The sequence below is a fragment of the Pangasianodon hypophthalmus genome, chromosome 15, assembly GCF_027358585.1.
Source record: "Pangasianodon hypophthalmus isolate fPanHyp1 chromosome 15, fPanHyp1.pri, whole genome shotgun sequence".
NCBI lineage: Eukaryota > Metazoa > Chordata > Actinopteri > Siluriformes > Pangasiidae > Pangasianodon > Pangasianodon hypophthalmus.
In genome coordinates, this window is record NC_069724.1 from 11,538,684 (window position 1) to 11,555,121 (window position 16,438).

Below are 16,438 nucleotides of genomic sequence, written 5' to 3' on the forward strand. Positions count from 1 at the left end.
ATGCTGCTGTATGTTGCACACAACTTTCCGGATTTTAAGTCATGAACTGAGTCTGTTGTATATTTTTGTAGGTTTTTGGAGAGCGGAGCTGAAGCCATTGATGCGTGTACCTGGCACCAGTACGTCTCATGCACACTCACACACACATTAGTCTATCCTTGTAAGGACCTTTCATTGACATAATTATTAATGCAGATAATTAATGCTATGCTACACCTAAATCTAACCCTAACCTAACCAAAAGGAAATCTTTTTTCTTTTTGTTTAATATAAGCTGCAGTTTGTTAAGAAAGGCAGTTTTCCTCATGGGGACAAGCTAAATGTCCCCACATGGTCATTTGGGACATTTGGTCCCCATCCAAAACACATCTGCGTTTCAGCACGTAAAAACACGCTTGCCTGCTGACTGAGCAAACACCAAGCCTGTGGTTGTTCTTGTGCAATTTTTCATGTGGCCTTTCTGCTGAAACGCAGATGTGTACAGATCCATTCTATGATTTCAGCACCATGCTAATTTAACTTGCATGTCTTTTTCTATTTGTTCTTAGCTATTATGTCAATGGCAGAGATGCATCTTTGGAGGATTTTCTTGATCCCAAAGTACTTGATATGCTGGCTGTTAAAACAGACGAGGTCCTGAAGGTAAGACTGCTGACTTTATCCTGTTCGGTGTCCTACAGCATGACTTTTCACGCGGTTAGTGATTATAGAGCAGTAACTCAAACTTTATTGTGGCTGTGAATATAGTTACCGAGCAACAACACCCCACTGATGACAGCAAAGAGTTTATTAAATATCGTTATAGACATACTATAACTACATTTTATCGTACATGATGCTGATAAGCTCGAGTTTGAATTACTAGCTTGTCGCCCCACTGTCTCTTTAAATAAGCTTCAGCTAATTGTTTTTTTATATTGCACCAAAACTGTGGAATAGTGTTCCAGAGGATATTAGGAACACCGATTCTGTAACTATTTTTAAATCCAGATTAAATTCCTGTTCAAACATACAATTTATGACCGTTAGTTAATACTTGTAGATAGTTTTACTAATAGGTTGTTTTATTAATTTTGTTATTAATAATGGATTCATAGTCATTATCTCCACTGGGAACCATTTTGTTTTTAATTAAAGAAAAAAATGGCCTGGAGGCAAGAGAGCAAAATTGTCCATGCTGTCTAGGAGAGAGGGATGGCATACTCTCTCGTCCCTCATCTGATACTGATGTGAGTAACTTGCATAGTATTTAAGCAATCAGGGACAATGCTCAGGCCATGAACTCCTCATGCTGAGTTTGCTGTTTAAGATATTATATCGTTTAAACAGTTTGGGTGAGTGTAGCTGACCTGAGCGAACACAGCAGTATTGAGTGCAGTCATTAAAAATAAGCGCAAGGTGCCATGAGTTGCACTTTGATTTGTAGGACATGGTGTAGTTCGTCCTTTTTATATTTTCGCACTGGACAGTTTGCAGGCTGATTTGCTTTTATCACATACATCCATATTGCTGTCATTTGGTGTAATATGTCCAGTAGTGTGACAACGTAAACTAGATTTATATCACATAATATCACTTGGTATCAAATTTTGTAATGTTAAAAAACATTACAATATTTGTCTTTCTGTAGATTGTCCATTCTCTGTCTCCTGGAAAGAAAGTGTGGCTTGGAGAGACAAGCTCAGCATACGGCGGGGGCGCAGTCGGGCTCTCGGACACATTCGTTGCTGGTTTTATGTGAGTACATGCATGTACACGCTGTGGTGCTTGGCATTTAGGCTAAATTTATCTAGTAAAAGGTCCATAGTGAGGAACCAATGGCTTTAAAAAAAATTAATTAGGTTTCCAGTATTAGACTACAAGCTGAGCTGAAAATGAGGTTTAGTGTAATGTCGTGTCTCAAACAAGATCATCTAACAATATCATTCAAATGTTTATACCACCACAAATGAGTGAGATTTGTGTCTGTTGCACAGAATGTCATTTTTATTAGACAATATCACTGATCTCAGGCCATTTCCAGGTCACATTTCTAGCTCATTTTAAAGCCTACAAACAGAGTGAGAGTGCACACAAAATGACAAAAAGGAAGAAAAAGGAAGAAAAAAAAATTAAGAAATTAATAATACTGTTTCCTTCCCAAATTGACTGAGAAATTTATATTTGGGAGAAATTTAAGGTCTGTATTATGATTAATGTTCAAGAGCTTATTTCTCCACTTAATAAAATCAAAATTTGAAGACAATGTTTATTTTAAGTTGCTCACTAGCTGGTTGAATTTTTTTAATAAATAGAATGAAGGGAAGCTATTTTTTCAGCTACCACCTAGGGATCATTGATGGCTTCCAACAACCACTAATATTTTTTATTTTTATTTTTTGATTTATCTTTTCAGGTCCAAAATCCCAAGTGTTTTACATAAAAAGATTAAAAGTTTAAAGAAAGTATGTATGGTTTAGCAAAAAATGAAAAAACTTACACGCATTACTGGATATATATAATTGTATTATTATTATTATTATAGATAGATAGATAGATAGATAGATAGATAGATAGATTTTGGAGCGTGGCTGTGGGGATTTGTGCCCATTCAGCCACAAGAGCGTTAGTGAGGTCAGGCACTGCTGTCAGGCGTTCCAGTTCATCCCAAAGGTGTTCAGTGGGGTTGAGGTCAGGGCTCTGTGCAGGCCACGTGAGGTCTTCCTGAGCTTGGAGCTTGCTTTGTGCACAGGGGCGTTGTCATGCTGGCATATGTTTAGTCCTCTTAGTTCCAGTGAAAGGAAATCTTAATGTTACAACATACAAAGGCAATTGTGCATACAATTTTATGGCAAGTTTGGGGAAGACCCACATATGGGTTTGATAGGTATGTATATGTTATAACTGTTATACCTGAATAAATCATTGTGTGTTTGTTCTCTAAAGGTGGTTGGACAAACTCGGTCTTGCAGCTAAGCTGGGGTTGGACGTGGTCATGCGACAGGTGTTAATTGGCTCTGGGACGTACCATCTTGTGGATAATAATCTCGATCCACTTCCGGTATGTTACATGCTGTTCAAAAACAGTCAAAACATTTATTACCATATTTTCTGGACTGTAAATTAATATGCAACTTACACTGAAGCATGAGGCAATTTTATTATTTATATATTGCAAATTTATTATTTATAGTGCTGGTACTGCCTGTGAAATTACTTAGTTTAGTTTAATGTAAGTGTCCTGAAACATGATTAGCTTGTGTTTGTACACTCACACACTTCTATGACGCTGCTGATTTAGCATAATGGTTGGATTTTCAGTGTTATAATAGCAACAAGTTCTGGTAATAATAATAATAATAATAATAATAATAATAATAATAATAATGTTAATCTACCAAAAACTACTGTAATTGCTGGAGTAGCAGGCCTACTGTAAATACACTAACAAATGGGCAAGTTATAATTATGCTAATCCAAAAGTGATGACCCATGCAGCTGAGTTTAAAAAGTTTGTATACCCTCAGGATAAAATGAAAATTAAGAGTTTGAGAGGCTTGGGGCAAAAATTATTTTGGATTGCTTTCGCTTTTTTTATTTTGGATCGCTTTCGCTTTTGCTTATTGCAAGATACATCCATATTACATTTTAAAATATTTTAGGTAAATTAGTTAAAGTAGGAAAAATAGAAGTATATTTTCCATTTTTCATTTAAAATGGGGGATGCAAACATTTGCACTCAACTTTACAGTCAGTTCACTGTATATCTGCATCATTTACTTGAGAGCAAAAAATATATAAATATCCAGTAAAATAGTGTATGAAGTCACAAAGTATGCAGTTGGTATCGGGGCTTTAACAGAATTACTGTGTTTATGGCAGGATTATTGGCTTTCGCTTCTGTACAAGAGACTCGTAGGACCTGAAGTGCTGAAAATACAGGTTCTGTCAAGTACAGGAAGGCAGAAGCAACTCTTACGGGTTTATCTTCATTGCACCAACAAAGAAAGGTACCAGATTCTGAACCTCCACTCTGAACTCTCTGTTAAGCTGTAACATACTTCCAGACATCCAACAATTAAGGAATAAACCACGATTGGGTGGTTGATTATTTTCCCATACCAACATGTTCCCAAGTGTTTTATTCCTTTTACACCATAGCAATTTGCCAACAAGTACACTTTTGTTTTTTATTTATTAACTCTGCAGCTTCACTACTGTCAGAGCTCCTGTTATAGAAAATTAATCAATGCTTTTTAACCAATCCAAACTTCAGCATTAAATTCAAATGAATTAAAGTAAGGAAGGTACTTTTCTCCTCAGTTCTAGTTACAGAAAAGGTGCAGTCACTTTGTTTGCCCTAAACCTGAGCAAGGAGCAAGTGGTGATCAAGCTGCCGGCGCTCGTCTCCAACAGCACTGTCGAAGTGTTTGTGCTTCAGTCAGCTGAGGCAGGGGAGGACGGCCTCCATTCCAGGTGATGTTCCCAATACCAGGGCATTTCTCAATACATGTGTGTTCTTACTTGGTCTTTGTTCCTAGCTGAACTAAGTTTAATTTCATTACCCAAAAGCTTGCATTGATGGGTAACAAGCAACAAGGAAGAATAAAAAAGACTCTTTAATTGAGCGTACGGACACAGCGACGGCATGCCCGGTGACTCGGTTTTAAGTTTTAAGCCTGTAAATCTAATTTTGAAATATGTCAGAAAATAGGCAGTGTTTGTACCACATGAGCAAATATCCAAAAACTGCACTGCTTAATATGAACATTTGTTTGCCATAGTGAGCTACATCAATATCGAGCAAATGTCTTGATTGACAGCTCACTCAGTTACTGAGATACACAGAGATATATCTCTACAGGTCTATCCCGTTAGGTTAGCTTTTACTTGCTGGCTTATCTTTTACCCTTTCACTTAGCTTTTGTAAGCTAGGCTAGTTTTCTTTTCACAGCCTTGAGATTAGTGGGAGTGGAGCTTGTGAAGTGAAGTGAAGTGAAGTGACTTGTGGCCAAGTATGGTGACCCATACTTGGAATTTGTACTCTGCATTTAACCCATCCAAGTGCACACACAGTAGTGAACACACACACACACCCGGAGCATTGGGCAGCCTTTTTTGCTGCGGTGCCTGGGGAGCATTTGGGGGTTCGGTGCCTTGCCCAAGGGTCTCACCTCAGTCGTGGTATTGAGGGTGGAAGAGGGCGATGGTCATTCACTCCCCCCACCTACAATCCCTGCCGGACCTGAGACTCGAACCCACAACCTTCAGGTTCACCTTCGGGTTGCAAGTCCGACTCTCTATCCATTAGGCCACAACTGCCCTCATTAGGCTCTTTAGGTCAGCTTTTAATTACTCAGTTAGCAGTTAGCTAGGTTACTCAGACTTGAACATAAACGCACAGATTGGACAAAAGCTATGTGGGAGATACAAGTGACATCAGCTTTTAGATTAGTGTAGGGTGGAGCTTGTGCAGATTTGATCTAAAATCTTATTATCTTCTTCTTCTTCTTCTTTTTAAATTATTTTTTATTTATTATTTTTACTCTCCAGATGGTTTTTTAATTTATTTATCTTTTATTAGTTTATTATTATTTATTATTCAGAACTGAAAGTAACCTGATGAGAAAGTGAAAGTGTGGGATTCTCTTTGGATTTTATTCCTTACATAATGCTCAAGTTAAAAAAAAAAACAAAAAAAAGACAGCATGAAGAACAAGTGCAGCAGAACATGAGAGCAGAACATTTATGGCCACAGGAAGTAAGGGAGCTGAGGGTGTCGAATTTCTCACCCTAATTACAGATTTCCTTTTTGCAACTGCAGGGGCAACTGCTAACATACAACTACTACTACTACTTCTACTTCTGTTCTACTTCTACTGTAGTAGAAGGGCATTATCATACTGGAGCATGTTTGAACCCCTTATTTCCAATGAAAGGAAATTGTAATGTTACAGCATACAAAGACATCCAATACAATTGTGTGTATCTGTTATGCATGAATGTCTTACAGGTCAAGACAAAAACGCTTCAGAACTGTGCAAGGTATGAATTTGCCTTCAGCATGTTTGGTTCTTGTTCTGTTTGGATTAAACCATTTTAATCTGCAGGTCTGTCAGTCTGAACGGTGATGTGCTGAAGATGGTGGATGACAGGACTCTTCCACCTCTTCGGGGAGCTGAACTTCCTCCTGGAGAACATCTCAAACTTCCTGCACTGTCCTTTGCCTTCTACGTGCTGAAACAAGCTGCTGCTCCCGTGTGCTGAAGAGTTCAGAGTGATGATTTTATCCTGAATGTTGCTTATGGAAGAACTTTGACTATGAAAATTGCACTGTGAACATTTATTTATTATAAGACTTTAAGTGTTTACATGTTACATTTGAATCATCAGCCACTCACTGACAACTTTAACCAGAACACCTGCTCATACAATCAGCCAATCATGTGGCGTCAGCACAATGCATAAAATCGTGCAGGTTCAGGTCAAGAGCTTCGGTTAAAGTTCACAGCAAACATGGAGGAAAAATGTGATCTCAGTGATTTTGACCATGGCATGTTTTTTTTCTGCCAGAAGTACTGGTTTCTCCTGGGATTTTCACACACAATAGTCTCTAGAGTTGACTCAGACTGGTGCAAAAAGAAAACATCCATGAGATGAGAGAGGTCAGAGGAGAATGGTCAGACTAGTTCAAGCTGACAGGAAGGCTACTGTGACTGAAATAACCACTACGTGCAATTAGCATTCCATTTTATCCCAAAGGTTTCATTGAGGTTAAAGTCAGGGCTCTGAGCAGCCATTCGAGTTCTTCCACTCCAACCTTGGCAAAGCATGTCTTCATGGACATTGCTTTGTGCACAGGGGCATTGTCATGCTGGAACATGTCTGAGCCCCTTATTATTTCCAGTGAAAGGAAATTGTAATGCTACAGCATACAAAGACATTCTATACAATTGTGTGTATCTGTTGTGCATGAATGTCTTACATGTGGTGAGCAGAACCCTTTGAAGCAGATGGGCTACAACAGCAGAAGACCACATCAGGAACCTGAGGCTACAGTGGGCAAAGGCTCTACAAACCTGGACAGAGTGGAAAACCAACAAGCAATGTTTTAATTTAAAGTTGATGTCTTCAACTTTAAGAAAACGTTCTCTTACACCACCAGCAGCAGCCTGAAGAGTTGACACGAGGCAGGTTGGGTCCATGGATTCATGCTGTTGATGCCAAATTCTGACCCTGTTTTGCATTTCACAGCAGAATGCAAGGTTCATCAGATCAGGAGACAGCTGATTTTTACAATCTTCAACTATCCAGTTTCTATGTTCTTCCATTATCAAATATAAGAGCCTATCATGTTTATATATCCATATAACATACATGTATGCCATTCAACAGTTTACAAGGGAAGGGTTGGGACGTTTCCCAATAATAATTATTTTTTGATACCAGTAAAAGCGAAGGTGCTTCTCCGCTCTTTTTGTGCAATATTAATGACATTTTTACTGTTGATATCAAAACCACACCATATGGAATGCAATTTGCACTTAAATAAAACACATAAAAAGAAATAACTAGGTAAATATATTTAGAATAGACAGTAATTGAGGATTGTTATTAAATGCAATAGTTATTAAATGCAATAGTTTCATTTTTGTAAACATTTTATTATTATTATTATTATTATTATTATTATTATTATTATTAAAAATAGTTTGTTTAATACCTAAACAAACAGCATCATGGAGGTATCAAATGACACAAGGTTCTGAAAAAAGTATCAAATTTTATTAAAAAAATATGCCAAACTTTGAACATCCTGCAGAGCGTCATTAAATCCATTATTTAAAATGGCACAACCACAAGCGGAGGCCATCCACCAAATGTCAGTGTCTGAGTAAAGAGGGCATTAGTTAAAGAAGCAACAAAGAGGCCTTGGGTAACTCTCAGCGTGATGCTACCACTACCATGCTTCACTGTGGTGATGGTGTTCTCAGGGTGATGGGCAGTGTTGGATTTATACCAAATATGCTTTGTGCCAAGGCCAAAAAGTTCATTGTTGTTCTTATCAGACAAGACATTTTACCACGTTTACAAAGTCTTCTACATTGTGCTTGGCAAATTCCAAAGAAGATTTTAGGTAGATTTCACTTTTCCATAAAGCACAGGGGTTTTGTTTTTTTTTGAGTGTTTAGGTTATTGTTGTCCTCTGAACAGCTTCTGCCATCTGAGCTGTTGATGTTTCTAGCTCTTTCAGAGTTACCCTCAGCCACTTGGTTGCTTCTCTGACTAATCCCTTCCTTACCTGGTCACTGACTTTTGGTGTATGGCCTCCTCTAGGCAAAGTTATGATATTTTTTTCCATTTTTAAATATTGGTTAATTGGTGATTTGTGGGATGTTCAAAGTTTGGGTTTTTTCCAAACTTTCATATCCAATTTAGAAGTTTTCACCCCAATGGGGATGAATATTTATGCTATCACATCTATTACACCTTTTAGTTAATAATAGTAAATTGTAGTTATTTATTGTCAAATATTTTTGCCAACTATGTACTATTTTAACGATATAAAACCCCAGTCACATCTCTAGGATTTGTGCTTTATAATGTGGTTGTAAAAAAGTAAAAAAGAATTTCAGGTTGGAAAAAAAAATGTAGGTCGTTCAGAAAATCAGAACATCCAACTTTTTAAAAGAGGTAAATAACATCAATTAAAGAGGTAAACAATATTCAGTAACATCAAATCTATGCATGTTTTTGCTTCATGAGCATCATGAATTCAGGTTTTGGTGAATCTGATCTGAACTAGTAATTCTCCTTGTTCAGTCATGTTCATAAAGGACAAGCATTTTTTTATTTTATAAACACACAGCTGACTTTTATTAGCAGATGTTACACAGAGTAAACAGCAGGAACATAACATGTGGTTCTAGCTTCTTCACTCTTCCTGCTGCTCTCCATGTGTAATGACGTAACAGAGTGATTTGTAATCCAGGTTTCCCGCTGCGTCGATGTTGGAGGACTGGAACATCTGACGCACCTTTCATTAAAGCACAACGTAAGGTGTGTGTGTAGACATGTCCCCAAAGCATGAGTGTGTTACAATATTACAGATGATCAGCATGGCGTCTTACCTCCTCTGCACTGAACTTGTCTGCTTGTGTCATGAGCATATGTTGTAATCTGGAAATGTAGGATAACATTGAAATAAAAAGTCCAGATTGTGATTTATTATTTTTTATATGCCACAATCACTGCTGAATGCTCGATTCTGATTGATCAGAAGGTGTTGATTAATTTTCTGTAATAGCAGTTCTGTAATGTTAACTTACTCAGCTGTGTGTATGTATCCCTTTGCTTCAGGATCAAACATCTTAAAAGCATTAAGTATGGTGTCTTCAGGGTCAGTACCTACATTCAGAGACATATTATTTAAAACGTTTCCTTGTTTCTGGTGCCCTTAATATAAAATAAAATAAAACAAATGCACAGGTAACAGCTGAGGATTGTTGGTTGACTGAAGTTTGCTTCTAATGCAACTCTGTGTCACCAAAAATCTCAGACAGTAACTTTTTTTTCCATTCAGTTTGGTATGACTGCCTCCTAGGCCAAAGTCCTGCCTCCCAAAGTTTTAAGGCAGAAGTGTAGTGGAAAGCAGGAAGTGATGTGGATGATAATGGCATTTAATTTTGAATATTTAGGCATGTTTACAGAAACGTGAGTTATACATCTACAGTTGAGGTCAAAAGTTTACATCCCCCTTTCAGAATCTGCAAAATGTTTATTATTTTACCAGAATAAGAGGGATCATACAAAATGCATGTTATTGTTTATTTAGTGCTGACCTGAATAAGATGTTTACATATAGTCCACAAGAGAAAATAATTGAATTTCAAATTCAAAAGTTTACATCCCCTTGATTCTTAATACTGTGTTGTTACCTGAATGATCCACAGCTGTGTTTTTTTGTTTACTGATAGTTGTGCAAGAGTCCCTTGTTTGTCCTGAACAGTTAAACTGCCTGCTGTTCTTCAGAAAAATCCTTCAGGTCCCACAAATTCTTTGGTTTTCCAGCATTTTTTGTGCATTTGAACCCTTTCCAACAATGACTGTATGATTTTGAGATCCATCTTTTCACACTGAGGACAACTGAGGGACTCATATGCAACTATTACAGAAGATTCAAACGCACACTGATGCTCCAGAAGGAAAAACCATGCATTAAGAGCCGGGGGGTGAAAACTTTTGAACAGAATGGAGATATGTACATTTTTCTTATTTTGCCTAAATATTGTATTTTTTCATTTAGTACTGCCCTTCAGAGGCTACAGAAGATAGTTACATGTTTCCCAGAAGACAAAATAAGTTAAATTTACCCTGATCTTCAAATTCAAAAAGTTTTCACCCCCCGGCTCTTAATGCATGGTTTTTCCTTCTGGAGCATCTTACAGATAGGGAAAAATCTGATTTTTGACCAAACTGTTTATTTAATGATCCTGATCCTAACTAAGCTATATTACTTTGTGTTAACAGAAATCAAGTAGCTCAGTTTTAGTTAAGTTAGTTTAGTTTAGTTTAGTTTAGTTAAGTTTTAGTTTTATTAGATTGGTAAAAGCTTAGCATGTGATATAAAGAGTTCATGTTCTTGCTGTGTTTTATATTAGCATATATGTAGTATATACAGTATCTTTTACTTAATTACTGTCACGCTAGCTTTTACTCACCATGCAGTTTTTCTCCAAACAGATTAAGAAACATTGTGAAATTGATTGGACCACTGGCTTCCTTAAGCATGTCTTCTAGTTCAATGTCCTTGACATTCAGTTTACCTGTGGATTAAAAAGCACATCTAAATTAAACATAAACATCAATTTAATGCATATAAATCATATAAACAAGGTTCGAGTCATTAAGAAAAAAATCCACACTAACCAAGAGATGCATATGTGTCTTTAAGGTCCTCCTTATCAATGAAACCATCTCTGTTTTGATCAATAAGTGTGAAAGCCTGCACCAAAGAGGAATGGTCATCGTTATTAGACAGACTGAATTCTCAAACTTCCTTTAAGGAACCACTGATCTGATACTGAGAATCTGAATCAAATTGATATTGGCCTGAAACTCTGGTCAAGATCAGGATTCAGTGTCCTCATTATGATGCTCATTCCAACATTCAGCAATAATTCAGGAAATTCAGCCCGGATCCGTTTTCACCCATTGTTGTAGGTGTGTTTCTATTTATACAACATGCACACAAACACACTCTTACATTTAAACCACCCCTGCAATTATTAAAGTGAACAAAATTCAGTATTGGATCAGCACTAAGTACTGGATTGTAACTGAATGAGTCTATTTAGTTAAATGATTCATTCTGATTTGTTTATTGAATCATTTACTTGCACAAATGTGCAGTCTGATTATCCATTCCTATTAAGCCTGTTTTATTTCAATAGTTAATTCACTGATTTCAGTGGTCTTTTAAGTTTATTACTTGTCACAGTGTACAATTTCCCAACAAAATCTTGGCCGAATTCTACAGAATGTGCAATAACATGCTCTCCATGTCAGATCATACAGTGAAGATCCTCTAATGATAGACCTATATTTAAAGAAAAGGACTACGTTCTGCTTATGTCATCAGTCAGTGTGATCGGAGATTGTGCATTAAAGTGGTTTGCATAAAAAAGAAAATGCCTTGGCATAATAGCAGCAATGTTATGTCTTAAGAAAAACAACAAATTTCTCTTCATTTAAGTCCCACATGATTCATTTACAATTTGTCACTGAGAAATACTGAATTTATAGCTGTCCCGTGAGTTTCACAATATCCTATGCTGTCCTTCTATTGGTGGCTTTGGGATGAGAGTTGTAGCAGAGCTTAAGTTTTAATAAATAAAGTTCTGAAACCATCAAAATTTTGTTATTGGCTATCTGTGAGCACAATGGCACCAGGTTAGCCAATAGCAAATCCCATTGAACTACCATTACAGATGCCTTGAAAGCACTAGGAACCAATACAAATGAAGATTTAGTGCCAAACATGAAAATATGGCCATGGGGCATCCCTGAGTGTTTTCTGTGGTGCTGATGGAAGTGAAGTCATACCTCTTTAAATTCCTGGATCTGAGTCTGCTCAAACATGGAGAACACATTGGAAGAGGCCCTTTGAGCGCGTTTTGCACCTCCTTCCTTCTTCTTGGTCTTCCTGCTGGCCTGAAACATAGTGATAATACTACAACATTCAGGAAGAAACCATTTTCATTGATTCTTCACGGGTAGAAACATCAATTTAAAATATACAAATAATTCACAAAACCAATTTTACCATCTTCCTCCCACACTGATGCTGCTCTCCAAAAGATTGTGTTGAATCATGGTGGAAAATCCATGCTTAAATATAGCAGCTGTCAGTGAGAGGGAGAGGCTCAGAATGTCTCATTAGGGACGGAAATGGTCCAGCAGGACCATCACTCAGGCCAAAGGTCCATACATGGACACGTTGTTGGACAAGGACTGAGTCCTCCAGAGGATAAATTAGAAAATAAAGAGAACCGTTATAAAGTCTTTACCTCCTTATTTAAAATCTGACTAGTGACATGTTGCATCCCTTAGAGAAAAATCACATACATTTATATCGCATACTTATTTTTCACACTATGTGAATAATGTGTGATCACATATGGAAATAGTGTGAAAGGGCATTTCAGCACGTTATGCTCTGAGACTGTACATGTGAACTTGTACATACAACCCGCCATGTGAAAATAGGTGATAAGTAAAACCACAGGTAAAAAAGCAACGTGAAAATAAACCCTGTGTTCTGTGTACCTGCCATGTGTCCTAGTGCACCCTGTCCTGTGTCCTGTGCACATAACTCACATGTGGAAATAAAGGAATCATTTTTAAAAAATCACATGTGAAAATATATGAATAATGTGGAAAAAAAAATCACAAGTGAAAATAAATGAATAATGTGTTAAAAAATCATGTGAAAATAAATGAATAATGTGAAAAAAATAATGTGAAAATGAATCATTTCAAAAATCACATGTGAAAATAAATGAATCATTTATAAATCACCTGCGAAAATAAATGAATAAAAGAATCAAGTCATGTTGTCAGGTGTAACTCGGTCTTAAAGACTTACCTGTATCAGAAAGCTTTAAGTTACAGCTTTGCCTCTGACTGTTACAGAATGCTAACACTGGAGACTCCTTCCATAAATGTTAAATAAACGTCTTCTTACAGAAATCATCACCATATCAACGAGTATAGGTTTTACATTACAGCACATTTTAAAAACCATTTATTATTACACTTAGCTTATGTGGAGCAGAAAACTCCTGCTTACAGAAAACTTCATTACAGCAACATTTTTCTTTGTTAAATAATAACAGCAAATTTTAAAAACTATGTTTATTATAAACTTATTATATGGACTGTTTGCCATAGAAGTCTCTGTGAATGAGCTTGTTAGAAACAATAATGTCACATACAGTTGCACTATTTACAGAGCTGCTGATTGAAAATTAATCAATGCCTTCTAACAAGATAAAGATAAAGCATGCTCTCGCACAAACACGCCCACCTGTGAAATATTCCCTGCACAGTGGAGAACAGTCTGACATTGTAAGTGTTCATTTGAATAAATGTGAAATAAACATGAAGGGAAGCTGGAATAAATAAGTGACTGTATATACTATGATAACAGCTCTTTATATAAAGTTATCTTCAAACATTCATTCATAATCGCACCATCTGTGTTGTATATATCAAGAGAGCATAGTGCAAACATGATCACCTTCTATAATTAACCTCCAAAATGCGAATCTCACCCCAGAGGTTTGCTTTTTTAGGCCACTAATTAAAAGCACCATCTGAAGGAGGCAACTGCAAAGTCAACATTAAGACCCGGGAGACGGAGCAAACTCATGACCTCATAACCTGAGGTGGACATGCCTTCAGTACTGTAATTATACTTAAGTATCACAGAGCTTTCTCATTTCTACTCCTAATATTTTAATTTTGAAAACATCCAGTCAAATCCCTTCCAATTTGTATACAATCCAATTACATAAAAACTGTCTAATAGTATCACTTGCTCTATACAATATTAAAATAAAAGATCAAATCCAGAAGCTTAAAGTTTTTTTTTTTTATTATTTATCCTCCTGGGGGAACCTTTAATGGTTCTTTGTAGAACCTCTGTTTTTAAAGATTGTACATTAGACTTTACAAAAAACTTTAAAGAACCTAATATCATAAGAATGCACATATTTACATTAACGAACCCATACATGTTGCTCTGGGAAAGTTTTCTGTAAGGAGGTATATTTAATGTTTGTAAGACAAGACTTTAGTGTCAACACAGGGCATGACGTTATAGAAAATAATCAGCTTTGAGGTGGTGACAGTAACTCTGCTTCATCACAAGACCCCTTTGTTGATTATTTTCCTATTACAGTACAACACACAGTGTCTTATTCCTTACATATAGAATATATAGTATAAAATAAAATACAATATGCAAGGAATAAACCACTGTGTGCGTTACTGTTATAGTACATCGCTCAGTGCGGTGTTGTAAAGTGGCATTATAATTACCATCATGAAGTTGATTACTTTTCTATACCCACACATCCCCGAGTGTTTTTTCAACAGCAGTTTGCCATGTACACTATATGGCGAAATGTTCGTAGACGCATGACCATCACACCCATATGTGGTTCTTCCCCAAACTGTTGCCACAAAGATGGAAGCACACAATTGTATAGGATGTCTTTGTGTGCTGTAGCATTCACTGAAACTAAAGGAGCCAAACCTGTTCCAGCCTGACAATGCCCCTTTAGAGAAAGTAAGGTCCATAAAGACATAGTTTGCCAATGCTGGAGTGGAAGAACTTGAGTGATCTGCACGGAACCCTGACCTCAACCCCACTAAACACCTTTGGGATGAACTAGAATGCTGACTGCACCCCAGAAAGAATCGGAAAGGCATTGAAATTAGCAAAGAAATACAGAGATGAGCCACAAAAGTTCTGGAACCAAGATTAACCTCTACTAAACTGATGGAAAGGCCAAAGTATGGAGAAAGAAAGGATCTGCTTATGATCCAAAACATTCAAGCTCATCAGTCAAGGATGGTGGAGGTAGTGTCATGGCTTGAGCTTGCATGGCTGCTTCTGGAACAGGTTCACTAATCTTTATTGATGATGTAAATCATGATGGTAGCAGCAGAATGAATTCAGAAGACTACAGAAACATTCTGTCTGCCAATTTACAGAGAAATGCATCCAATCTAATTGGTAGGAACTTCATCATGCAGGAAGTCAATGATCCAAAACACAACAAAAGACTTTTTTCAGGGGGAACAAGTGGAAGGTTTAAGACTAGGCCATGTCAATCACCAAACCTTAACCCAACTGAGCATGCATTTCACCTCCAGAAGAGGAGACTGAAGGGAGAAACCCGTCAAATCAAACAACAACTGAAAAAGCTGCGGTACAAACCGGGAAAGCATCACAAAAGAAGAATGAAACAGTTTGATGATGTCAGTGGGTCACAGTTACTGCAAGTAAGGGATATGTAACCAAATATTAAGTGTTATTTGCTTTAATCTACTTTAAGACTATCTGTTCCACTACTCAACAGTTGTTTGCTCACCTAAAAATTGGATGGTTCTGCCACCAAAGGTGCCATGTTCTAAATTGTTTAACACATCTAGATGTAAATATCAGGAAATAAAAATTCTGATCTATCATCTCATATTCATCTTAAACCTAAATGTCTTCAGTGTATAGCAAAAACAAAAGAATTGGCCTTGAATTGTTCCAATACTTTTGAAGGGGACTGTACACTGTCGAACACTGAACACTGCAAACAAAAAATCTAATTCAACCAGAGACAAATTCCTTTAAATAGAATAGAAGTTATAAGTTATGTATTTTCCACCAGATGGCGGTGTTTCCAAATTTTATATGCTGACTTATAAATGCTTCTAATATGAAATATTACATTTAATAATATTAAATTGTGACTGAAGTTTAATAAAATAGCTGAAAGTAGTGCTGGAGCAAATAAGCTCATTCATGTAGGTTTTATGATTTTTTTTTAAATTAAAAAAATATATATTTTATCAGTACCTTGTGGGTAACCTACAATTTTTGCATTTATATTGTCTATAAATTTCTTTTTTATTATTATTCTTAAAAAAAAAGTTTGAAATTATGGTAATCCCATACACATATCATATATCATAAATGCATTTATAACATTCTGCAGACATACATCTTAGCCCACCTTATAATGCCTGGTGTAATTAAACTCTATAAGTGTTTAAAAGTAGTTATATTTACAAGTATAACACTTTATGAAGTGAAGTATTTAGCAAAAACATTTTTACATTCAAAATCATATCTTGAATGAGTGGGATGTGTTTGGCCTATCTTCTTCTTCTTACA

At 36.5% G+C, this 16,438-nt stretch overlaps 2 protein-coding genes across 2 annotated transcripts in view; one reads left to right on the forward strand and one right to left on the reverse strand.

Annotated features, from left to right (window-relative positions):
• The window catches only part of hpse (heparanase), a 25,604-nt gene extending 16,401 nt beyond the window's left edge, over positions 1 to 9,203 (forward strand). Inside the window, exons 6-12 of the mRNA XM_026940951.3 lie at positions 72 to 119; positions 549 to 642; positions 1,631 to 1,737; positions 2,926 to 3,040; positions 3,862 to 3,989; positions 4,303 to 4,455; positions 6,090 to 9,203. Of these exons, the coding sequence (XP_026796752.3) occupies positions 72 to 119; positions 549 to 642; positions 1,631 to 1,737; positions 2,926 to 3,040; positions 3,862 to 3,989; positions 4,303 to 4,455; positions 6,090 to 6,246 (802 nt within the window). The 3' untranslated portion in view covers positions 6,247 to 9,203. The remainder of the gene's footprint in view (positions 1 to 71; positions 120 to 548; positions 643 to 1,630; positions 1,738 to 2,925; positions 3,041 to 3,861; positions 3,990 to 4,302; positions 4,456 to 6,089) is intronic.
• On the reverse strand, positions 8,812 to 12,394 carry LOC113543209 (myosin light chain 5). The gene is made up of 7 exons (XM_026941288.3): positions 12,305 to 12,394; positions 12,085 to 12,192; positions 10,909 to 10,984; positions 10,701 to 10,805; positions 9,309 to 9,387; positions 9,111 to 9,159; positions 8,812 to 9,016 (listed from the first exon to the last, which is right to left on the reverse strand). Exons 1-7 carry the CDS (start codon positions 12,305 to 12,307, stop codon positions 8,915 to 8,917), a joined length of 522 nt encoding a protein of 173 aa, XP_026797089.1. The 5' UTR covers positions 12,308 to 12,394; the 3' UTR covers positions 8,812 to 8,914.
• Positions 12,395 to 16,438: the final 4,044 nt, after the last annotated feature.